General features: G+C 37.2%; 1 protein-coding gene across 1 annotated transcript in view; it reads left to right on the top strand.

Moving 5' to 3' along the window:
* Positions 1–26523, top strand: part of LOC149800663 (F-box only protein 33-like) — a 33248-nt gene extending 6725 nt beyond the window's left edge. The window contains exons 2-4 of the mRNA XM_089954701.1: positions 7697–8385; positions 23966–24129; positions 25188–26523. Coding sequence (XP_089810827.1) covers positions 7697–8385; positions 23966–24129; positions 25188–25325 — 991 coding nt within the window. The 3' untranslated portion in view covers positions 25326–26523. The remainder of the gene's footprint in view (positions 1–7696; positions 8386–23965; positions 24130–25187) is intronic.
* The last annotated feature ends 227 nt before the right edge of the window (positions 26524–26750 follow it).

Here is a 26750-nt window from a genome sequence, read left to right as displayed (position 1 = left end):
GTTCAGAGAAGCTCAACAAGGTGGGCCTCTCGTCATGTCAGGGTGTAGTCATTCTATATGTACAAAATATAAAAGACTTTTAAAATTAATATTTTAATGTCCATATATGTGAACAAAATAAAGCTCACAGACTGGTGAAATGGTATTTGATTGTTAATCACTTTTGACATGTCAGTCTTTCCAAGGTTTTCTTCCTTGATTGGCTGTTCAAATTTCACTTAATAATGCTTACCAGCTGCTCCAGGGTGGAGATGCCATTGGCGTGCCAGTTGAGGCACGGTGGTGATTTGTTAATAATGTATTGCTCTGTCACAGAGCAAAAGTGGAGGGATTAGGTCCTCGGCTGAAATGCATGGGGTTCTGAAAATGAATGTGAGCTGTACTCCATGTCCACTTTGGTCATCTGGATCTGGGTTCACTTGGACTCCCATTGAAGTTGATCCAGGAAGGCACTGATGCTGCTATTATTTTTTATTTAGCTGTTTGTAGTGTATCAAACAGAAGAAAGAACTTAGAGACCTGGGTGGGAAGTACAGTTCTAATTGTTTAAAATCCGGTAGTACATTAAAAGCAATTTGTGAGGGGTTTAAGACTTCTGGAAAGAATCCTTTCTGTGCTATGCAAAAATGACAGACAATCTCATATACGTTTTGGAAAAAAATCTTGATATTGTTGTGAAAAATGAGACTGCAAAGCAGCACAGTTCCATACAGTGAAACAGTGAATAACTTTAAAAACTTTAATAATGGAGGAACATCCTGTACTTGAAGATTTTGAGAACCCAGATGCCTTTCATTCATTTCATTCATTAAGTCGAAGAACATGAAAAAGTATAGACAGTAACTTGTTTGAAAAACAGTTTGCAGATGGTTGAGTGCAGTATCATATAAACTTATTTGGCAGTTATTGAAAAGAGAAATGTAGTTTCTCTATAATGCAATCTTGTAAAGCAGAGAATTTAAATCTAATAATGAACCACTCTAGTGGCCTAAGTGGTTAGAACATCTGCCTCAGATGCAGGTTGCAGGTTTGAACCCTCGCTGAGTCATACCAAAGACTTTTAATAATTGTACTAGCAGCTGCCTGACTTGATGCTTTGCATTAAGAGGTTAGTGTTAGGACTGGTGTCAGGATACTGTAAACTGGGTGGGATATATTGCTTCATGTCTGCAGCATGATGCCTCAGTGCTAGACATCACTATAAACTGCCATACTGCAGACATTGTAGCGATATGGCTAAAACTGTTAAAGCTTATATAAAAAATCCAAAAGCACACAATATAATAAAATGATGATATACTTATTTTCCTTTCTATTCTTTTGAAACCGTGGGACTCACAAGTTTTATGCCATGGATTTTTAGAAATAAGCTAGGGACTTGTGCGTTCTCTGAGTGCAGGACTCTACATGATGAAACTCTGATGAGAATCCCATAAAAGGCTTCTAAAACTAACTGTACCATGATACTTTTTTGGTTTGGAATTTTTAATATTAACCTGGTTGTTCATAAGTTTTTATAACTGCAGTTGAATCAGCTTTTTAACTGAGTATTTTTGTAGTGATCATACTACATGTATTTGGTAAACTGTTCCACATGTTAACTGTTCATAATGAAAATCAACTTTGTAAAATTTACAGCAGGAGCCATTCTTAAGGAATAAAAGCTAACAGCCTCTTCATATAGTTCTCTGATTTTCAGCCAGTTGGAATCTTGCTGTCAGCCCATTGAGTGCCTTTATGAATCTTGAAAACTTGAACCATGTATTTGTGACATCTTATTTATACTGTAATGCTGTTGATTTTCATCCTTGATATAACTGGACATGCCTTTGTTCATGTTGTTTGATGCATGATGATCAGAATGAATTGGTTATGATGTAGAAATTATATATTTGATTCATACATAACTTTCATAGTTGTATAGGTATATTTTTGTGTTTAAAATTATTTAAGCAATGAAAAATATCACAAAGTTTAAAAGAATCCTTTTCCTGTTTTTTAATATTTCAAATATTGCGAATAATGCTTGTATCTTCTTTTTGAGGTCTGATGAGTGACATATTGTGAAAGGCAAAATTCCTATTGATTATTCCATTGGTCTTCTTTGCCTTTCATCCCTGAACAAAGCAGCAAGGGTTATACCCAACAGTATACAGGGAGAGGATTCACCTTGGACACTGAAAACTTGGTCATTGCTTGTATCCATGAGACTGTGATACTCTTTGACTGTCTGATAGTTAGAGGGAATCACTTGAAAGAATATCAGGGGTTCTCCAAAAGAGTTTGAATGCTGCAGTCCAGGACTTTTTCCTTGGATAAATTTGCAGTCCCAAATCTAAAGTCCCAAGAATGATTTTTTCTTTTCCCCATCTAATCATACAGAGCATATGTATTATTATATCATCAATTTGTATGTTGTAAGATTGCTAATGCTCATTCATTGTCAAACACTTAGAATAAGGCCAAAGAGCAGAATATGTGTGGTTCTGTTTACACTATTTATTCCTGCTGAGCCTGTGTTGTTTGTAAGGAAAAAAGCAATGAAAATTATTTGTTTAAAAAGCAACAGAATCAACAATCCTAATGCTGTAACTATGATCAAAGTTTATTTCAGCTTGTTTTCTAGTTTATGCTTCATTTAAATCAGTCCAAACAAACAAACAAAAATTACTTGCCTACCCAAAACAAAATTTTTCAATGTAGCCAGAACCACTTTTTTTCTCATTTGACATTAAAATAAATGGATGATGAATTAAGTTGTGATGTTAAAGCTAGAGGTGCACATACTAAACGTCCTTCCAGCAACTAACGACGACAACCACCCTATACTATGTGAAGAAGTAGAAGCAGCAGTGAGATCACTGAAGAAGAGGAAGTTAGCAGGAGTGGACAACGTCCCAGCAGAACTGATCCAAGCTGGGGGAGAAGCAATGATTAGTGCCCTCACAAACATCTGCAACAAAATTTGGCAGATAGGAATATGGCCATCGCTGTGGACCTAATCACTCACTGATCATCACCCTCCCCCAAAAAGGCAACTTGCAACAGTGTCAGAACCACCATACAATCCTTATCAGTCTTATAAGCCATCCAAGCAAAGTCATGTTGAGGATACTGCTGAACAGACTTAAGCCACTGGCTTGAAAGAGCAGGTAAGTTTAAGAGCAGGGGGCAGCACAACAGAGCAGATCTTCAACCTCAGGATATTGTGTGAGAAGTATCTCCAACACCAGCAAGATCAGTACCACGTCTTTGTGGATTTCAAGAAGGCGTTTGACAGGGTAGAGCATGCAGCCTTGTGGGTGACCATGAGACTGTATAACATCAATGCGAACCTCATCACAGTAATAGAGCACCTCGATGACAAGGCCACCGGTGCAGTATACCTCAACGGCAGCATAGGGGACTGGTTCAGAATGACAGTCGGAGTGAGACAAGGCTGTCTGCTCTCTCACACACTATTCAACATGGCTGATGCACTTGAAAAACCTAAAGGGACAGTCAGCAATTGAGGCAGAACAATCACCAACTTATGTTTTGCCAACGACATTGATGGACTAGCAGGAAATGAGCAAGAATTAGCTAGCTTAGTAGAGACCCCCGACAATACCTCAGCAGCCTTTTGCATGGAAATCAATGCAGAGAAGACCAAAATGAAGACCAACAACACCAAGGACATCAGCACTGACATCAGGGTCCAGGGTACGAAGCTAAAAACAGTCCACAGCTTCAAGTATTTGGGGGCAGCTGTAACAGATGAAGGATCGAAGTCTGTTGTACTCTCCAGGATTGCACAGACAACAGCAGCATTGAAAAAACTGAAGCCCATATGGAATGACAAGAACATTGCACTCAGTTCAAAGGTCATACTGATGCACTCGCTGGTGATCTCCATATCCTGCGAATCATGGACCATAATAGCTGACTTAGTGAAAAGGATACAGACCACAGAGATTAGATGCTTCAGAAAGATCCTTGGTGTCACATACAAAGACTGTGTCACCAGTGAAGAAATACGGCAAAGGATCAGACAAGTCATTGGGCCCCTGAAGACCTCCTGATCACAGTGAAAAAACATAAACTGCAGTGCTATGGACATGTCTCACGATCATCAGGACTTGCCAAGACAGTTCTGCAAGGCACTATATAAGGAAGAAGAAAGAGAAGCAGGCAGATAAAGAGGTGGGAAGATAACATTCTAGAGTGGCTAGGCTTGAAATTTAGCGACTCACTGAGAAAGACAGAAAATCTAGAGGAATGGAGGAAGCGGGCTGTTGGCCTTGTGCGGTGCCCTAACGTTCTGCCAGAGTATGGGACTGATGATGATGATGAAAAACTAAAAAGTATGTCTTTTTAGACAAATCTCAGCATTAGCAAAAGTTGTTCTCAGTTGTCAACATAATGGTATAAATTTAATCCATTATTCCAAGGGTTGTACATATTTTTCTTTCCACTTGGCCTTAGCAATTTCCTAATTGCCCAATCTTCTTTGACTGGCACACCCTATGGTATTACAAAGTTATCCAGCTGAAACCTCTCCAGCACACCATCTCTGCCTTGTTATTTAAAATTGCTGATAAAAATATTAATAAGAACAGCAAGAATGGAATTGTTTGTTCTACTGGCCAGAGACCATAAGAGCTTATGTGATGGTCTGTTGTTTGATGTCCATGCGTCACCACAAGTTTGTTATCAGTTATCCTCTTAAATTACTTGGCAGGATTGCATTGAAACTTTCCACATACATTCATTCATGCTCTAGTTGGTCCCAAATGAGAATGGTGGTGCTCAGACTACCATTATGAAAATGTTACTACTATGCCTTCTGAATGAATGGTCATGTCAACAACATGTTTGCACAACAACAAAAAAACTTTTTATGATGTCAGGTTGGTCCTTAATGATAAGGGCAGTAATCTTGAGTAATAATTTTAAGTAAAACCGACTTCTCATGTCAGTTTAGTTAAACTGATGACCAATATTTCCATCATGGCAGTTATCTTTAAAATCTTGATATAGCTACTCCTGACTGGATGGTCCTATCAGCATAGGGTTTTCAGTAAAAGACTTCTTATGATGTCTGGCTGGTTGTAAATAAAAATGATACCAATTTGATATCCAATATGACAGCCATCTTATAATTCTTGTTATCACCATTGTTTGAATAAAAAGTCATATTGATGTGGAGTTTTCACCAAAGAACTTTTTTTTAATGTTCAGCTGGTCTCTGAAAATGGCAGCAATCTGACATCATTATGGCCATCACAGAACTGCAAGTGTCTTTTAAATTTTCATTATGTAACTTAGTGAAATAAATTGCCGAGTTGTACTCAAATTGTTTGCATCACTTCCTTACTGTTACATAGTTTAGAACCATAGAGTTGTAACACACACATACTTTTAAGATCTCAGATTATAATGTTCAAGTCACTTAAAACCTAATTTTCACATGGCACTGTGAACTGCAATTTGCATTATGTTGGAAAGAAGTCTCATCATCTTGATTCGAGTTCTTGTCTTCTACCCTTTGATAAAATGTGTCTGGGTCTGTCTGGACTTGGAGAGAGGAAGGTGTTACATGTGTTTTATATTTATATGTGGGCATTATACAGCTAGTGCCTGCCTAGAATGCAGGTGAAGGTGTAAAGTGTGGTCTTGCTGGGATTTTCATTATCTTGATTGGTGGTATTGCTTTCCATAATTTGTTGAAGTCTGTCTGGGTTTACAAGGGCTCTATGAGAGGGGTGTGTTTAGGACACTTGGTACTAGTGATATGGAAAATTGGAACCAGTCTGAAAATGGGTGAACATAAAATAGAGTATATATGGGTTTGGCTGATCAAGATTGGTTAATAATGTAAGTTATTTTTTTACGAAAAAGAATCTTTTGAGAGCTTATCCTAGTTGTAAGTGATTTTTTTTTAGAGAACTTGTTTTATTGATGGAATTTCGGTCCTTTAACAGTCTTGAGTTTGGAACACTTGTTACTAAAATTAGCACCTGACTCCTTGGTGCGGAATTGAAGGCACATGTTTCAAACACATGCAGGTCCAGAAAATGCCATGGCTCATCTCTTTTCCTCAGCACAGAAGCTGACATACAGGTTTCATCTATACTGATAAATATAGGTTTGATCATGAGCACTCAAAATTTTCAAGTTATTGAATATTTAATATGGTGTATGCATAGGTTTACTACGGGAACTGAATTAGTACCGTGAGTCCTATAGGCACAGTATAGCTTGTGTCTACTTGAGCAAGTGTTAGATCTATTGTTTGTTTTCACACTGTGCAAGAAATCCTTTTAAGTCTGCTACTCTGAATTAAAATGGTATTTGTTGGTAGGAACTTTATTTTCAGTATGATTTTGTACACATACCCAGCTTGCTCCGATTATTTGAAGGGTAGGAAATTATTCATAGGTTCATTGAGCTGTGTCAGTGATGAGTTATTGCTGAGGTGTATTGTGATACTGTCGTGGTTTTTAGCCTTAATGGTCATAGACCAGAAGAGTTCATGGGATGGTATTTTGTCTGTTGTTTGTGGTCCATAGCACATGTTTATTATACTTAACCTAGTTGAAGGAATGCCATGAAACTTTTACAGGCACATTCATTTTGAAAAAACTTTTTATCACTTGTTGTCAACTTCTCCTGAATAATATCCATATCAACTTGGGGTTTTCGTTAAGGCTTGTGGCCCTTCTGTACATGAAAATGGTGCCTGTCTTATGTCCAGTAGACAACCACATTGGCCACGTTGAAAATCTTGTGATCACTGCTCTTGTGAATAGAAAAAATCTTGACATGGGGTTTCGCCAGAAGACTTCAGATGTTTGGATGGCCGTGATTGTATGCTGTATCATTGAGACATTCAGTATGCCTGCCACAGTGGCCATCTTGAAAATCTTGTTTTCTCTATTTCTCCTGAAAAGCTGGTCATATCAGCATGGGATTTTCACTGAAAGACTTCTTATGACATCTGGTTGGTTGTAAATGAAACTGTTGTCAATACAGTGCTTATGTGGCTGCCAAAAATGGCGAACTTGAAAATCTTGTTTTGACTACTTCTGGTTATTTTGACATTGTGCTTTCATCAAAAGACTTTTCATAATTTCTAGTGGGTATCGAGATATATTCTATTCTATTCTATTCGAAATTTTACCATTCTGAAATTGAATATGGCCGTCATGGTGCCCATCTTGAAAAGCACTGGCTGCATGTACAAGATTAGCTGATTGTTGTTTTTTGAAATTGCTGGTAATAGAGCCCCTGTCTTTTAACCAAAACCATGACTGCTGACAATTCAGTGATATACAATCACATCCATTCATTGCCATGTAGGGTCTACCTTCTGTTAGTTGCCATGGTCATTTTTTTTCATCACGGAAGGGTACAGTACTAAAGTAATAGTTCCGATTTATTTTGGAAAAGATCCACTGTAAATTTTGATAATGGCTTTTTTTAAAATTTCTTTTTGACTAGACTCGACATGAACAGACATTACAGGAAGACTCGATAATATCGATATGCTTTAAATTTTGAGCTCAGATCCCTGGGTCATTATCCATTGTGAGTGTTGAAGGGAATGGTATTTGCAAGCATGAGTCATTGAAGTCACTATTTCTGGTTTGGATTTTACACAAAAGATGTATCTTAAACATGAACCTTTGATTTTTTTAAACTCTCATCTTTGCAGATATCTCAGTTGCATTGAGAAGATAATCAGCAATAGCAGGAAGCTAAAGCACTTGTCTCTTGGATCTGTTGACCAACTTCTGGAACATTCTCACACTGTCCTGGAACTGCTGAGTCGTTACCATTGTGACAGGTTGAAGGCCTTGCATCTTGCCAGCGTGAAGGAAGACTCTGAGAATTATGGCATCATTGACCTAAATGTAGACCTTATCCGTAGTTTCAAAGCTCTTCGACACCTTAGTATTGATTATGACTATTTGAGCAGCTCACTCCTTGAGGCATTTTTTTCCACAGAGAAAGACCAGCTTGACAGACTTTGTATTCACGTTCATGGAATCGAGCCAGACCATGAAAAGATCACCAATGAAACCTGGAGAAAGTTGCGAAATCGACACCCAAAATTGGAAGTGACTATCAATCTGATTCATTCATATGAAGGTGTGGCAAGCCTTCTTGATATTCTTCAACCATGTCTACCACTAACAAACTTCCGGCAATTTTTCTGCTCCAACTTGAATATGGCTGCTGTCGACTTCATTTCTACCCATCACAGTGAAAGCCTGAGGAGTTTCTATGTCATTGATGGGTTCCAGGATGGGTATCCGAATCTGTATATCAGCACAACGGAGGAAGACCCTTTTGTTATGATGGCCTGGCGCTGTTCAAAACTGGAAGAATTTACATTGATTGGTAAGTGCTTACATTGTAAAGTAAATGTGCAAATTCTTCATGCATCCATTTATGTCCATGTCTAGTCAGGGTCGTATTAAAATCTGGACTTAATTGAGCTAGGATGTGATAAAAGTAGGGTGTTAATTGAACATAAAAAGATTGAGTACATGAAACTCTTGTAAAACAGCATTATATACCTGGCTATAAAGTACTTTACAACATGTAACTGTCAGATTAATTGCATAAATCTAATTTGTTTCCACTAGGCATAAGAGGGTTGACTATTTCTTACATGCAAATAGTTTGAAAAGCAAGCAACAAATTGTATCCCATTGCCTCTTTGAGCAATCCCTAAACATTTAAAATTGTTGTATTTTCTGTATGTTGAAACTATTAAAAAGAAATTCAGTGCAATTTTAGTCTTGTTGGAATAATATATACCAGCAAGTATATATACTAGCATGTATATATACTAGCATGTATGCACATGGTTTCATGCACATCTGAACATTCCGTGGTATGTAGTGCCTAGAAAATGATAGGGATTTGCAACACCACTTGCCAGACTCTCAGGACAACCTTAGTTCGGTTTGGGCAAGCTTAAGTCTGTGTGGTCAAGTCCAACCATTGCTGAAAGAAAATTGTTTTAGACACAGGCCCAGGACTGGTGACTTAACAAAATCACATGCCCTGGCTGAAATTCCACAAGCTCAGACTCCAGTTCCTATATGCCCAAATTTCCCTGATTGCTATTATTATTTGTCACACAAATTGCAATTGCTGCAGTTCAAATATAAATTCACTAGGATTTAATTGGTGGGTTTGAAGATAATGCAGATGCCATTAGTGTTCATCACTACACTCACTGGAGACTGGATGGTCCTGGTGTTAAAACTTCTCTGCTGGATTCTCTGAGCAAATCCTGGTCAGAACCGAGTTGATGTATGTTCATATGTTGTTAGCCCCATCCCCCTTATATTTTTGCTTGCATGCCTCACAGAGTAAAACTCCATAAACCAGGAATTCTGAAATTTATTTTTGTTTGGCTTTGCTGATAGCTAATTGCTTCATAAATCAGCATCAAAAATGAATTTTATTTCAGCACAATTCTGATAACTGAAATGATCAGGCTTTGCATTTTATATATGCAGTAAAAATCTGATTTCAGAGAAACGCTGCTGTTCACAAACTTGTAAAAAAAATCTATAATAGATAGTGCTTAACATTCTCATTGAAGGCAATGATAGATAATAACTTTTCTCCTCCTTCGTGCATCTAGCGTCTTTTTGATGTACCTGTATTGGGTTGTTTCACTTCCTGATCTTACCTATTGAAAATTAACAATGGGCTCACCCACTGGAGTCTTCCAACACTTCTCACTTATCAGCCAATTAAGTAATATGTGAAATGGTGGTTTATACCTGACCTCATTGCTTTTTCATTGCCGCTATTTAAACTGCTGAAAGGATAGTTTTACATCAACTCCAGTCATGCCTGTTTACCCTTTATACATATGTGTAACAGACATATTCTGAAAGTGGTGTTACATTTTTTTATTTTGTTGGTATTTTTGAAGAGTACTGAAAATTTTGTTTTCTCAACACATGCCCATCAGTTGTTTAAGAGTACAAAAATCATCTTTTTAGCATGAGATGTAGTGTTATAATTTGATTAAAATCAGGTCTTCACTTCAGGGTAAGACAGTGGTGATCTGATTTTATTCAGATTGCACTGTGTTATGGCAGGTATGTCAATATCATGAAAATACATTTCCACATCTCATCATGAGGCAAATTAGATGGGTTTTTATTTATATAAGCCTGACAGGCACCTCTATTAGAATACAGGACTTGTTTGATCTGAATTTAGAGGTGCCCCTTTGCTTCAGACTATCAGAATTTTTGAGCACTGCCAACAGATTGAGAGATCGATACAAGAAGCTATTTAATATTGGTGCCCTGTGTCGGTGAAAGCTGTTTTACCAGGCTTGGTTCCTAATCCTTTATTTTATGAAAGTTTAATACCTGCAATCATGCCACAGTACAGTACACCTTTAGCATTGATATGTTGTTTATTATTCTGCATATGTGGCCACAAATTGTTTTCAACTAATGTATGTCATTTCCATTTTTATCCTGTATCAGTGCATGTCTCACATTTTTGTTGCAAAAACGTTAGTAAAATCCCATGTTGATATGACCATCCATTTAGGAGGAGTCTTTTAGTAAAATCCCATGTTGATATGACCATCCATCCAGGAGGAGTCTTTCAGTAAAATCCCATGTTGATATGACCATCCATCCAGGAGGAGACTTTTAGTAAAATCCCATGTTGATATGACCATCCATCCAGGAGGAGTCTTTTAGTAAAATCCCATGTTGATATGACCATCCATTTAGGAGACAACTTTTAGTAAAATTCCATGTTGATATGACCATCCATTCAGGAGGAACAGCAATAGCAACATTTTCAAAATGACTGTGGTGGTGGATGTCAGCGCAGCACAACTTTCATGTAGGACCAAATAACCCATGGGAGGAATGTGTGATTACAGTTTCAAGGCAATCCTCCAAGCAGTTTCGGAGGAGTAGTGATAGCAAACTTAAACTAAATGACAGATAAATGATGGACAAAGGACGATAGACAATTCCATAAGCTCCTCTGGCTTATGTCCAGTAGAGCTAAAAAATAAATCTAGTAGTGCATTACGTAACTGTAGATATGTCACAACACTATTTGTTTGCTTTAATACAAAAAAATTGGGTACGGCATTTGCATGTGTACCATTGTTTTAACACTTACCAGATTTTGATGATGGATTATGTACATCTTGAGAGTTTAGGTGGCGCTGTACATCTTGCTGCAAATTTGAAAAATATAAAGTATAAATCAAGCATCTGTAAATGCCATACAGGTACTTCAAATAATTTGTTTGATGAAAACTTTAATTTGGATTCTGACATAAAACTTGAAAATGACGAGAGAAAAAGATGAATACATGAATGAATTAGACATGAAAAATGTATCTTTTCTATGGTCATGTTTTATAATGTGAATATATACTAATTAAAGCAACTTTTGACATATAAGGAATATATGTTAATATTTTAACTTTTCAGTTCCCTTTTAATCATAATATTTGTATGTATACAATTTTTGCTGACATTCAGTTCCTATGTAGCAGTCCTGCCAACCCTTTCAGTTTTGCCTAAGTCTTATAAAAATGAACCTTAAAAGATGGACTTATGGGAAAAAAAGCAAAAACTACGAAAAACTATTGTTGCTGAAAAATCCAGATAATCGATTCATCTGCTATTGATTTGGATCCAGGTTTCATACTGTAATTAGTGGTATTAGTCAAATAACCAGACTAACTTCACAGCAGTACATCAGATGCTTTAAACTGCATGTATTTTTTCATGCAAAGCATTTGCATGATCAAACTTTTGATTGTAAATTTTTTTTTTCTCAAATGGCGTCCAGCAAGCAATGCATGTTGAAGATGAGACAAATTTGGCCTCTCAAAAAGTGTTAATAATCAGCACAGAATAATAAAAAGGAACATTAGATTCTTTATGAACTAAAGCAGGAAGGGACAGAATTATGTTTGGACATCACATGTCAATTTGAGTATGTCTCGTGGTGAGAGATATGAATGTTGTCATCATGTGAAATGGGAACAAAATTTCAAGAATTACGTCAAGTTGAGAGATAGCAACAAACCATTGAGTTGCGTAGGGTTTGGAACTGAAGTTTGTGCAACAGTAGTAGCGGTAAATAAGGTCTACGTGTACTTTACAAACTTTTCAGTTGAACATTATGTTTACCATTGCTGAAAACTGATGAAACTTACCGGGAAAAATCAACTGCCTTGCTGAGACGGTCTCATCAGGGTTGGCAGGTCTGTGTTAGCCTCTGGCAATTTGTCAGATTGCAAGCTGTGGTGGGTTATTTTTTATGGTTGTTATCGATGTCTAAAAGACGATTGACCATGGTGTTATAGGGTGCATCAAGTGAATATTAAAATATGAAATTAATGGACGGAATGAATGGAGATCTAAGCAAATAGAACAGAACAAATGAGCCCCCTTTATACATAAAATATCAATTTAATTAATTATTTAGATAAAAGAATAAAATAAAAGTGTACAAGACTTACCATACAAGCACTTCTACCAGAAAATAACACAAAGTTCTATTATGCACTTTGACTGCTCCAGTCGCCTAGTGGTTAGAGTGCCTGCCTTGGATGTGGGAGGTCATATGTTCAAATCCTGGCTGAGTCATACCAAACACTCATAAAATGGTACTAACAGCTGCCTTGCTAGGTGCTCAGCTTTAAGAGGTTAGTGTTAAGGCTTTTCAGCCTGGTGTCAGGATAATATGACTGTGTGTGACATTATGCTACAAGTGTGGGACATCATGTCCTAGTGCTAGACATCACTTTATACTGCCATGCTGCAGACATTGCAATATGACTGATTTTTTTTTAAAAGATGTGTTAAAAGTCCGAATCACACACACACACACATCCTTTAATGGGATTAGCAGTTCCATTTTACATAGATAAATAACAAATTTCATCATGAAATTGAGTGTTTCAATCTTTGTTTTCATAACCTGCTTACTGGTCACTGGTTACTCGCAAGAATCAACATGGCTTGTCAGGTGTGTTTGACTAACATATGAATACTCTTGTTCCCTCTGGCCTACTCATGTGTCGTCACCTTTAATGGACCTTCTTGGTATTCTAGTCTTTTATACTGGTTGACTACTCTTGCAATCCTTCACTCGTATCAATTGTAGAAGCTTTTTCCTTTTAAAACAAATACTGCCTAATTGTTTGATCGTTTTTCTCACACCATGAACTGAATATACATTACACTGGTGTACCTCAGAATCCAGTTTTAATATTTTGTGGCAGATACTTAATGCTAATTGGTTTCAGGTCATAACCTTGCATCCAGTACAAAGAATGCTGTATATTTGTCTACATACACATGCTTATCTCATCCTATAGACAATTAAGATGATCAAGTAAATTAATGCATTTCTCCTAGATTACTATTTGATCAGTAGCTTAGTCTGCTGTCACTTAATGACAATTTTAAAGGATCCTGCAATGTGAACTATTAATCAATATCGCAAACTTAAGGTCAGACACTTGCACATGTATGGCTGATCAATAAATAGCTGTATAGCCCCACAACACTGCTCAAAGGTTATTACACCAATTCCTGTGTTAAAGCAATTCACATCTCAGTTATGCAAATAGATCAGACAAAATTAACTTCTTTGTGAACCATTAGTGTATGTATGTGTTTTCATTCTCTTATTTGAATTACGCTCTATATTTCTCAGTATGCATATCTGCATTTAACACTGGTTTTAAGCAGTATTTTATTTTCAAGTAGAAACTTCCCAAATAGTATGTATTTATTAACACAAGTTGTCATATTCATGTGCAGTGTATTTTGGCCACATGGCTTAAGAGCACTGTTGAAGTTATTATACATGTACATTGCAATGAATTGTAACTTGTAGGAGTACAAGATTACAGTACAGTAATACCTCGTGCATTCGCGTTTCTGGATTCGCGAATTCACGGATTCGCAAAATTTTCATTGGTACCCTCTACGTACATGTTTTCTTTATTTTATTGAATTGTACCTTCGTTATATGACTTCTGTGACATATGAAGTTTACCTAGTTTACCTTCCTGACAATGACAAAGAAAACGTCAGTCATTAAGTTTACAGTCCCATTTGTTACTTGGTTTTACCTTACTGTGAGTGCAAAAGAAAATGGCAGCCAATGAATTAGTATAGGGGTAATATTAGTATACATGTACCGTACTGTAAATGCGCTAGTGTGGCAAATACCCTTTAGGCGATACTGTACTCTATTTTTACGTCAACCATTTATTTCTCTTTTCAAGGGTAATGTATTAAGCTAACTTTTAAATGAAATTAAAGTGCTTTGGGAGCATGATTTGGGTCATATTTAGGGTTTAAACCCTAGAAATAAGAATTTATTAGCATTTGTAGTGACTCGTACCAAACATTCGCGATTCCTCCTGATCCGCGACTGGTTCTGGAACCTAACCTCGCGAATGTTCAAGGTATTACTGTATTGTAATTGCAAACTGGTGCAGATGCATAGTCAGTTACCCATAAACAATTATTTATTTATGAAAGTTTAGTATAAAATGGCAGTTGAAAAAATTGTGTAAACATGTTTGAAACAACCCTTGTAACATGTACATGAGCAAATAAATGTACACATGTTTTCATACCATTTTGTTCGTCTCAATTTCTTTCTTGCTGATAAAACATTACCTTAACTATTCATATATAAAACAGTTAAGCAGTAAAGTTGGTACATAAATGAACTAAAAGTAATTCAATTTCTAACTTAAGACTTGTATCCAAGAAAAATTATGTATGAGAGCAGAGATGCCAATCGTCCTGAATTGGGCATGATATCCCAAGTTGCCAAACCTGTTCGTGAATCAAGCTGCCATATACAAAAATCAGAACTTTTGTGTAAAAAAAATTAAACCAGAATAACTTTTTTGGCAGAAGTTGAAGCCATATGTGATTATTTTCAGTCCTTTCAGTTCATTTTCAGTAAATTGTAACATATTAGTTTCTGTCATAAAACTAGAGTGTTTTCGGTTCTTTCCTGTCTTTGTATTAATTTGCAACAAAAGACGTTTCCTGCATATAACATGCCATTATAATAAGAACAGTTTGTTTCATTCCTTCCCAGGCTTTTCTGTTAATTCAAATGATTAGTTTTGTGCCATTATTTGGAATGCATCATTTCACTTGATTGTGTTTTCTTCGTGATTTAATATGTTGTTATTTTGTTCTTTTTTTTCAAATTAGACTTATGCAACATTGATGTTTACTTGCAAACTATAATTGGCAGTATTTCTGTAAACATTTTTTATATGATTTGACTTTAAATTGGCAGACAGTGATTTTAAGCTCATCCTCAAGGCTCTATGGAATTAAATTTAATCAAATTCATCATTTAAAAAAAAAAACATCTTTCGTGTTTTAAAGATATGAAAATCCATCCAAAAAATTGAGAACTGAGAATGGAGCCATGCGGTATGGTAAACTGGATCAGGCTTTTGTTATGTGGAAACAGTTTTGGAAAAGGATCTTTTGGTAAAGTTGAAAAGAGCCAGTTGAAGTTAAGAGAACAATTAAAAGAACTGTAAATAGGGTTATATAACTGCATATAGACCTGTTTGTAATGTTTTTTAATGATTTTTTCATTCTTCTGGCCTCCACGTGAAATGTTTATTTGCTGCATTAAGTGTCTAAAAATTTTTTTTACTCTTTTGTCCCAAATTTCCCTGGTTGGCAGCAGACATCTCTGGATTCAGATTTGCCTCTTTGCTGTTGTCTGTATGTTAGGGAGAAAAGGTCGTCTTCTGAATTTGTGAAATTCAGGGGGAAATTACCTTAGTGTTCTCTTGTAACAAGGGTTATCCTTTAGTAGTAGTCACACCTTGTTTGGTGTGTAAGTGAAATTTGGGGAAAAATTTAGGCTTGTACTGTCCATTTATTGTTTGTGCAAGGGAGTCTGGTTTAGGTTTGTACTGTCCATTTATTGTTTGTGCAAGGGAGTCTGGTTTAAGTGAGTCCATAGGTCTGTACCAGAGTAGGTAAGGACAGTAAGACAAGAGTGAGTAGAGAACTTTGTTCTTAAGGCACCATACAAGTAGACAAGGTAAGGACAGTAACACAAGAGTGAGTAGAGAACTTAGTTCTTGTGGCACCATACAAGTAGACCAGGTAAGGACAGTAAGACGAGTGAGTAGAGAACTTAGTTCTTGTGGCACCATACAAGTAGACCAGGTAAGGACAGTAAGACAAGAGTGAGTAGAGAACTTAGTTCTTATGGCACCATACAAGTAGACCAGGTAAGGACAGTAAGACAAGAGTGAGTAGAGAACTTAGTTCTTGTGGCACCATACAAGTAGACAAGGTAAGGACAGTAACACAAGAGTGAGTAGAGAACTTAGTTCTTGTGGCACCATACAAGTAGACCAGGTAAGGACAGTAAGACGAGTGAGTAGAGAACTTAGTTCTTGTGGCACCATACAAGTAGACCAGGTAAGGACAGTAAGACAAGATTGAGTAGAGAACTTAGTTCTTATGGCACCATACAAGTAGACCAGGTAAGGACAGTAAGACAAGAGTGAGTAGAGAACTTAGTTCTTATGGCACCATACAAGTAGACCAGGTAAGGACAGTAAGACAAGAGTGAGTAGAGAACTTAGTTCTTGTGGCACCATACAAGTAGACCAGGTAAGGACAGTAAGACAAGAGTGAGTAGAGAACTTAGTTCTTATGGCACCATACAAGTAGACCAGGTAAGGACAGTAAGACAAGAGTGAGTAGAGAACTTAGTTCTTAAGGCACCATACAAGTAGACCAGGTAAGGACAGTAAGACAAGAGTGAGTAGAGAACTTAGTTCTTGTGGCACCATACAAGTAGACCAGGATGGCATCAGACAGACAGTTAGTCAGGGAATTTTAGTCAATTGGTAAGGACAAATTAGGTTATCAGGGGTCCAGTTAGCTGAATATGTGGAGCAAAGTGTTAGAGAACACAAAGCACAACAAGCATCAGAGCAAGAGGAAGAAAGAAAACAATAAGTAGTGGAGAAGAAAGGGAAAGAGAAAAGGAAAAAGCCAGTAAGAGAACATGAACGAATGTTGCAGTGGAGAAGCTGAGGATCAAAGCTGATTCTAGGAGGGATTTAGAGCTGAATGAACATTCAGGACTCTGCTGTAGGCAATCTGAAGATGGACGACCAATACAGATGACCATGTTCCTTCAATGACAAGGAATAATCATTGACAACTTTTTGATGCAGTTTGCAAAGCTGGCACTGGTTCATCAGATACCCAAAGACCAATGGGCTATCAATGTCTCAGAATTCATGCAGGGAGTCTTGAAAGACATCTACCATAATATGACCCCAAATGATATAAATGACAACTAGCCCTGAAGTGCTGCTGTGGCACTTTGAGCTGTCAGCTGGAAGTTTCCGAAAACTCTTAAGAGTCATCAGAAAGAACTACTGAAATGCATGCACAATATCATGCATGTGTACATTTCGATAAGTGGATCCAAAAGTCGGGTACAGAATTAACATATGAGGGTATAAATGAAGAAATGTTGAAATGGTACTTTTAAGTACAAATTGGAAAGATTTAATCATGCTCCAAACGGAGTACGAGTTCATGACCTTGTACAATATCAGCCTGATGGCTGAGCAGCATGAGAGTGCACAAATGTGTTCAACCATCGAGGGTGGCAGGGACTGACCCAGCATTGGCAAGCCTTGGAAAGCCATGGAGGGGGCACCCTAAAGATGGAATGGTCAGAATGGTGGGAGGCCATAGGCCAGTAATCCCATTCATGATCATCTTCATGGGACAGGGAAGACCCAGGGGGCAGATAAGGAAACCCTGAGACGTAAAGGAGATCTCCTATGCTGCAGCTGCAACATGCCAGGCCATTGTGTAAAGTACCGTCCAAAAACAATTACTGCAGTAACTCAGCATGCTGTTAAGAAGTGGAAAATTGTAGAGTTGACAAACACAATGGTCATTACAGTAAATGGTGAGATGGCAGCCGTGCTGTATGATACCACTGTAGTTATCCGTGCTAGGTTTATACTAAACTTGTGAAGCCTAGAGATTGCACAGGTGATAATTTTTGGTGGATTTCCAGTTTGCTTACAGGAATAAAGATTTGCTCCCAGTCTGGAATATTGACCCGCACGCACCATATGCGAAAGGGCAAATTGGAGAAGCATGTTTGTCAAGGTTGTCTCAAGACATGATCCTAGCTATAGCCTAACTCTCTGACCTGTATTTCTATGCATGTGGGATCTGTTGAAGTGAGGTCTTTGAAGCTAAAGTCAGGGTTGAGCTGCTGAGAGCCATGACTTCGCTTTGGTGAATTTTAATAAAGAAATGTCTCTCTACAAGGTACACAGTTTTGAAAAAGATGGGTCCATAGGAATTGCCAGCTGGCAAAGTGGAGTTTGTGTTTAAAGAGTATCTTGTGGTTTATGCCAGGAAAGTGTCAGTTACATTTAAGCAGGTTAGCGAGCCAAGAACTAAGCGAGCAGAAGTGCTTGGGCTGGCACTTGAAGATCTACTTGGATACATGGGTGTGGTGAAAACCAGAGATAGGCTAGTGAGGGAGTTCTATTGGTCAGGTGTGTATGGGGATGTGCATAGGTTTTGTTTGTCATGTGACAAGTGTAAGTGGATGGCACCCAAGACCTCCCATTTCCCAGTGCCACTCAGAACCACCCCAATGATGGATGAGCTTTTCTTGAGGGTGGCAGTGGATTTGAGAGGTCCAATAAGCCTGCATCATGTGGTTGAAATTTATTTGTGTTAACGATAGTTGATTTCACCACCTGATACCTGGAGGCTGTTGCAGTAAAAAATCATTGACTCGGTTATGGTGGCTGAGGCCTTGTTAAAAGCTTGGTTGAGAGAGGTTCCTGAAGAGATGCTTACTGTCCATTAGACACTTGACTACCACCCATGCATCACCTGCAGTGCAATGGTCTGGTAGAGTGTTTTAATGGGACAATGAAGCAAGCTCTGCGAAAGCTTTGTGAAGGTTGACTCAGGGATACTTTTCACCACTTTAGTTTTCCTGTATCGTTAAGTACCACAGGTTCATTTAGGATTTTCACTTGTTGAATTAGTTTATGGGAGGACAGTAAGGGGACCCATGGCTGTATTAAAAAGTTATGGGCAGATGAACAGGCATCCGAGGAAGTATGTACAACATATCAGTATGTTGTTGACCTCTGCAACAAGCTGGAGGAAGTTTGTAACTTGGCGTAGAAGAATCTTCAAGACATTAAGGCAAGTATTACAATAGAATGATGAAGGAACAACAGTTTGATGTGGGTGACAAAATGTTCTGCTGTTGCCATTAGAGCACAACAGGCTCCAAGTTTCTTTGAGGAAACCATTTGTTGTAATGGAGAAAAGGGTGGACAGAAATACTGTATCTGGAAGAAGACAAAGAGAAACTACCATGTCAAGTGTTATCATGAAAGAGAAACACCCCCAGAGTTTGCAGTTACTACAGTTGTGACTGAAGAACTTGACAACAACAGAGGAGAGGTGGAAGTACTTCCTTGTTGTCCTTTGATGAGGGAAGAATCATACCTGACACATAAACATTAAGATTGACCAATCTGCTAGCCTCGCAATAAATTTGGTAGCTTGTGGTATTTAACCTCTCTTGTTTTGAAGCATGAGTGGATTATACTTGGGACCCACTGGGATAACGGTCCAACAGATATATAGAATCTGCGTTGGGTTTTGGACCGAGACAAGGAAATCCCAGCCATGGGATTACATTATTTGTCTCCCCACGAGGCTTGCTGCGACTGGGATTTCCTTGTCTCGGTCCAAAACCCAACGTAGATTCTTTTTCTCACCCAGTAATTTCCTTTAAAGTAATAAAAGAACTTCTCACTTGTGCAATATAGTTCACGTGCAAATGTTTACATTCGGTGCATTAATAAAAAATATGTTAATGAAGACTGGTGTGACCATGTCATCCTAAGTACAGTTTTTATGCGTGAGTAAAAAGAAATAACATAAAACGTTTCATAGTATTGAGGTATTATATTTAATATATGGATGTTCAGTGAAATGAACAATAAACAGTTTTAAAAAAATTCCAAGAAAATGTTTCATTTTCATCAGTTCTTATTTAGAAAATTATATTGTAAATAATGAAACAATACTGGGCCCACATATCTGTTGTAGTGTATAGACCATTATCATAACAAAAAGTTACATGTAGCATGAGTGTCCATGCTTGGTTTATTCATGGGTAATTAGTGATCTGTGTCACTATCCTATATAATTCTCCTTTTCTTTAGAGGAGGTGAAACTGTTTGTGACAAATATGGACCCTAGCGGATAAACCATGTGCTAAACTTTCCAGTTCAAGGATTCTTTGAAAATTTATTTTTATGTCTTAGAAATATGGCAAATGCTACAGTGAAATCCACTTATGGATTAATGTGTTGACGGATAAATGATCCCTTCTGGCTGGTAAGTGTATTATTTGTCATTAAATATTGTAGATATATTTTTGATTAAACTGTGGCACAATGGATATGCTTAACAAAATTAGAAATATAGCATTTTTGACATAACACATTTCTGGCTGTTACTAAGTTTTCCGTAGTTGTTAAGAGACATGGGAGGCTTTGAAGTGTCTAGGTCTATAGGCTATGTGCATGGATAAGTGTTTTCTGCCATAGTCCATTTCATGCAGTATTGAGAATTTTATCCTATCTGTAGCACAGTTAATTTTCAGGTCAGCATCATTAAATGTAGCTAACAGTATATAATTTGTTTCACATGAAGTATTTAAAACTAGGTAGGTAGCTTTAGCTACATTTAATGACGATGATTTGAAAATGTACTGAGCTAGGCCTGCATATAGGATACAATTGACCATGCTGTGTAGAACGAACTGGCATAATTCCAAAAAGCTTGACATGGTATGCATGTGTCTTTGTCTCTCTCGAAATGTTTTTGTATGGTGTGTTCTCATAGACGGATTGACCTTAAGTTACTATGTTTTTGTTGTATGTTTATTGTTGTTTGATTTTAGACCAACTACATCAGGCACAGCAAAAGACAACAAGGGTTTCTTTTTTAAAAGTAGTTCTGAGCATGTGGACACCTTTACTGAGATAACTAGACTGAGATAAGAAAAGTTAGGTTAGCAAAACAGCTAGATTTCTGTTTCATGGGTGAGAAATGTCGTTGAAGGGTTAAGTGGACGAAATGATTGGGTTGAGACAAACCAGAGACAAATTTTGGGAAATCTTGGGTCATTTGAAATTGGTGTCGTAAAATGGTATTTGCCAGAATAGTTATTAATAAAGGTCCCAGACCAAAGGGCATTGGCAGTAGCTATGCCTTCCCACTGTTTCAACTGCTATCACAAGTTCTGCGAAATTCAGAAATTCTGCTTCTTAGATCATCCTCATTTCCCCTCTGTGGTCCCAGCAGTCATGGTTCAGTGATCTCCTAGACCTCTTGATCAATCAACCCAGGTCTCTACTTCATGGTGTCGCAACACCGGTGATCCCTTCTCCACAACAGCCCACACATTCTCCACCTTTACACCTGAACATCTCAAGCGATCTCTCTGCCAGAACAAGTTTATGGGCTGAGTAGTCAGTTGTATCATTCAGGTCAGGAGAGTTTCTGCATCCTAGGTCTATGATGCCAGTTGGAGATTCTTCTGCGAATGGTGCAGTAGGAAACACGTTTATCTTATCCATCCCTCTTTAACTTCTATTGTTATTTTTTGAGAGCAGAAGACATTCAGTATCAGTTTTCAAGGGCTCCAGAGCTGCCATCTCTAACACACTTAAATTATCTTTTGGCACGGAAATCCGTTCAGATTCACACCTGGCCAAACTTAAGAATTTTGAGCTCTAGAGACATGTCTTCTGCTCCCCTGTGCCCAGATGGAATCTTACTTGTGTTTTATGGTCATTAACTAAAGCCCCTTATGAACACTGAGCAAAGCTTCTTTTCAGGACCTTGCTCAAAAATGTGTTCTGCTTGCTCTAGCTTCTGCAAGGCTTAGAAGTGTGATTCATGCCTTTCCTTCTTCGCCAACAATTTTTTTCGTTAAAATGAAAGGGTAGAAAATGTCTCTTCCTCCCTCATAATGGCTTTGTAGACGTTTTGGCTGTCACTATCTCCAGGTGGATTGCCATGACAATCATAAGAGCATCTCAGTCTCTCACTGATCGAGACCTCTCCTTACAAACTAAACCCTATGAGTTTTGAGGCATTGCTGCCTCATGGGCCCACATTAATCATTCCTCCTTGGAGGATTCATGAAGGCAGTTTTTGGCATTCCCATACTATCTTTTTTTTCCTGGGTCCCAAGGATATGGTAACATGTATCGCAGAGAGATATCAACTTTGGACCTCTGCCACTGTGGTTAGTGTTTTTCATTTTCTCTCTTTCATCAGTTTGACAAGAGTATGAGTCTACACGACTGACAAATTCAGCTATGCAGTAGCAGTAGGATACATAATTGCAGGTATTAATATAGATTTTTTGGGTGTATAACTAATTTTAATTAATTTTAATTATGCAATACTTACCTGCTGCCATTGCTGAATGCCCTCCTCCCACCCCTACTCAGATGTCTTTTGTAATTGTCGCATGAACAGGTATTTTAACTTCTGCGCATGAGGATATGACATACAGAATGGTGTGCATGGGTTTTATACTAACTTTTCTTCACCCTGTGGGAGGACGTATTGACATTAAATGGATGATGAGTTTTCTGGATAATAATGGAACAGCTGTGCAATAGTGGCAAGCAAGTATTGCATAAATAAAATTAGTTTTACCCCCTCCCCCAAAAAAACTATATATCAGCATGGGGTTTACACTGAAAGATTTCTTACGATATCAGTTAGTCTTAAATGAATATGGTGTTGATTCAGCTTCTAATTTAACTGCCACAATGCCTGTCTTGAAAATCTTGTTATCACTGCCTCTCTTAGTTGCTGTGTCATATCCACAATGTGCTTTGACAGAAATACTTCTTGATGTCTAGTCGGTACTAAGTAGAAATGGTGCAAGTTTAATAATGAATATAGTCAACATGGCATCCATCTTGAAAATCTTGTTACTGTTGGACCTCCAAAATGAAAAGTCATAACATGGTTTCCACCAGAAGACCATATGATGCCTTGTTGGCCTCATAAGAAAGTGGTGCTAAGCTGACATCCAATATGTCCACCACAGCAGTTATTTGTAAAATCTTGTTATCTCTGAAGAATATCAAATATGGTTTCAGCGCTGTAGTTAAAAGGAAGAAAAGTTTCTTGAATTCCCGGAAAAGATTCTTAGCCAGTAGAACATCAGTCCTTGTAGGGACTTTTCTTATGAGCAATATCTGCTGTACATTTAGATGCTACATTCACATGCTTACATCTATAAATTAGCCAAATGAACTATACCTGGGCATCTTGAATATGTTTAGCAGTGAATGGGCAACTTGCAGTTCTGATTGTTTGTTGGGTTGATACTAATCTATTTCAGTTCAGGGAAAGCATTAGCTGCCAGTTGGACTTGAATGTAGCCTATTCACTGCATGACATAATGCATGTGTATGCAGTACATCATCAGAGTTGGATTCATAAAGCAAAGAAGACATTTTGTGTAAATAAGGCTGTTAAAATACTTAAATCATGGATGGGAAAAATAGAAGAAAACTCACCTGGTTTGGCCAAGGTAAGTGCCTCAATCCACCACTAAGTTTCCTATTGACTCTGTATCATTCCTTACGTCACTAACAAATCATATAGCCAGTAATCCCCACCTTTTCTGTAAAATGAGCAGGGATAAAAAAAAGTGCAGATCTGGAGAATCAGTTTCATCTGTTTTTGATGTCATTGAAGCAGGGGGGATTCTTGTCACTTGAAGGCCTTTAATTGTTGATCTGCAGAGATGTAAAATCTGTATATTTCAGGTTATGAGGTTTTAGACGATGATGTGGTAGCCATAGCCAGACTGAGAGGCCAGAACCTGAAAACTTTCAACATTCCATACAGCTGTGTGTCCACTGTGTATGAAACTGATGGGGAGAATGCAATGCTCGTAGAGAGATATGTGAAGCCGGAACTTGCTGACATGGTATGTGTGCTTAATGATGGCTTTTAGTATAATCAGGCTTCAGTCTGTATTTCATTATTCTATTTTCATGAGATGCGTGTTGTCAATGTTGTGTTACACATGGGTCATATGGCCTTGTGCAGAAATAGTTTTATGACTATCCGCAAACATTTGGACGTTATTTATATTTTAATATCTAGTAGTACTGTCTTTTCGAGGTACAGTAATTTAGAAAAATTTTATTGAATTGAGGTTTTAAGTTGCCACCATGAGTACATCTTCACGTTTGCACAATTTTTATTCCAATATTTTAAGTTTTATTTAAGATAGCTTTATCCAGTAATTAGTCCTCAATCTGCTACCTGTAAATAATTTAGTCATTTGTGGTTATTAAAGGAGATACACTTTAAAGAAAAGGTACAAAGTCACATCATTTTGATGACTACATAAATAGCTTCGAGCTCATTCCTTTTCATATCACTAAGTCAGATTTAGTTGACAAATTTCTTTGCATTTGTTTAACTATAAGTCTCGGGCTCAGCCAACATGGTTATGTGAGAAAGCTTCCCAGTAGCTTCTTGTGGGTCGATGGTTCTTCCCAGGGTTTTTCCAGGTTCTTCCTCTACCATTTAAACTGTCTGTCATGCATAGCTTATCATGTGCTGAAAAATGTGTTAAACCCTCAACCCCCAACAACAACACATTTATATTTAATTCGTTTTTCTGCAACCTTTGAATCATAACATAAAGAGTAAACATAAAATATGATAGGAGATATGCAGTACGAAGCATTTGTATGATAAAACCTTCCGTGACCCCACAACAAAAGAAAATAAATTAAAGGGACGGTGAGTAGTACATGTACCTTGTTTGGCAGGTTCACCATTTACACAGGAAACAGATCCATCAGTCATGCAATGTAGATACTTATGTTACAGTAGATGCATGGTGCCACTCCCATAAAATTTGGACAGAGTTACTTGGAATAAGGTCAGATACATGTAGACCTAGTATAACTCAGCTGGCTAACTGACACTATTCCAAGTAAGAAATTAAGTTTCATTTTGCCTTCTTATCAGGTTTCCTCCAGCCTGGGTTGGTCCTGGCAGCCTCTTCCTGACAATCAGACCCCGAGGGCAGTGTACGATGACCAAGCAGATGCCGAGACAGCTTACATGAAAATCCTTCACTTGGATCAGGCATGGAAATGTGAATAACGTGAATAATGTTCAACAACATATTATATTCCATCGTCATATCTCTAATGGAAGGAAAACAAGACCAGGGAGTAAAGCTCATACAAGAATTATTTTTGTTTTATTATTTATATACATATATCCCTGGAGGATGAAAGTCAGGGTCAGCAGAAACACAGATGCAAGGATTTGTCTTTAGCTTTGTTGATTGACATTAATAGAGATGCTAATATCATCATAATGATATTTAATACAATGGTGATCATGTCGGTCTGTGTATTTATTATGGAAATGTGATCTCAGTATAGTTTTCTAAGTTGACCAACATGTCCAGATTTGGAATATAGATTTTTAAGCTTGAAGAGGATATACTAGAAAACCAAAACTTGCTTTTCTTATCGTGTTTGCATTGACAGCAATATTATACCTCCATCTTGTACAGCATACAAGTAGATTATATTCACAGCCTTACTTGTTTTACTAGAAGGTTCATTGGTGAGATAAGCCTCCATTTAAATGTATAACTATGGTTTGCATGTACTTGTACATTGATTGCCAAGAAATCCCCAAAATATAACCTGGAGTGGAACCATCTTTATTGAACATCATTGTTATTTATTTAAACATAAGTCGAGACTGTTATTTATTTAAACACAAGTCGATTAGACTGTTATTTATTTAAATACAATTCCATCAGACTGATATTTATTTAAACACAATTCCATCAGACTTCTTTTCTTGTCAGCAGAATAATGTTATCTTTTTACATGATATAAATTGTACAATGCTTCAGTTTTTTTGTAAATAGTTTTTCATGGGTAGGTTTTTTGTGACTTTTCAGCTTGATTGAATAATGTTCCTTGGTTTTAATTTATGTTAATGTACATTCCGATGTGATTTGAAATTTTCAATAAATTTGCCCTTTTTAATTGTAAACAATTTTCTCTAAGAAAAAACCTTAAACAGATTTAGTATAGTTGTTTAAAAGTGTCTACTGGAGTATCTTTTAAGTTTGCCTGTGAACAATTTGATTCAGATCATGTTAGAAAGTATTTTTGTCGAGTAACATATTGTCATTTTGTTTGTCAAGCTAAGCATATGCAACTATTTTTCTTTCTCTTGCCAATATCTTGTTTGATATTACCATCAGTTTTACAGATTATTTGATATGTGTGTCTACATTCTTTCAGTGTTTTTTTTTTAAATAACACTAGATGGAATGACAATTTTAAATTAATAATGCCAATTACATTATATATATATATATATATATATATATATATATATATATATATATATATATATATATATATATATATTTGTGGTACTGAAGAGCTTTATAAAAGTATGATAATATCTAATGCAGCAGATAGTGAGAATTCAGTTAACAAATTCAGGAGCCATTGTTTGCATTAGAAACTAGTTATCATCTGGAGTTTTATTTTC

Source organism: Sinohyriopsis cumingii, chromosome 4 (assembly GCF_028554795.1).
Source record: "Sinohyriopsis cumingii isolate HCF-2022 chromosome 4, ASM2855479v2, whole genome shotgun sequence".
NCBI lineage: Eukaryota > Metazoa > Mollusca > Bivalvia > Unionida > Unionidae > Sinohyriopsis > Sinohyriopsis cumingii.
This window is presented reverse-complemented; position numbering and strand designations above follow the sequence as displayed.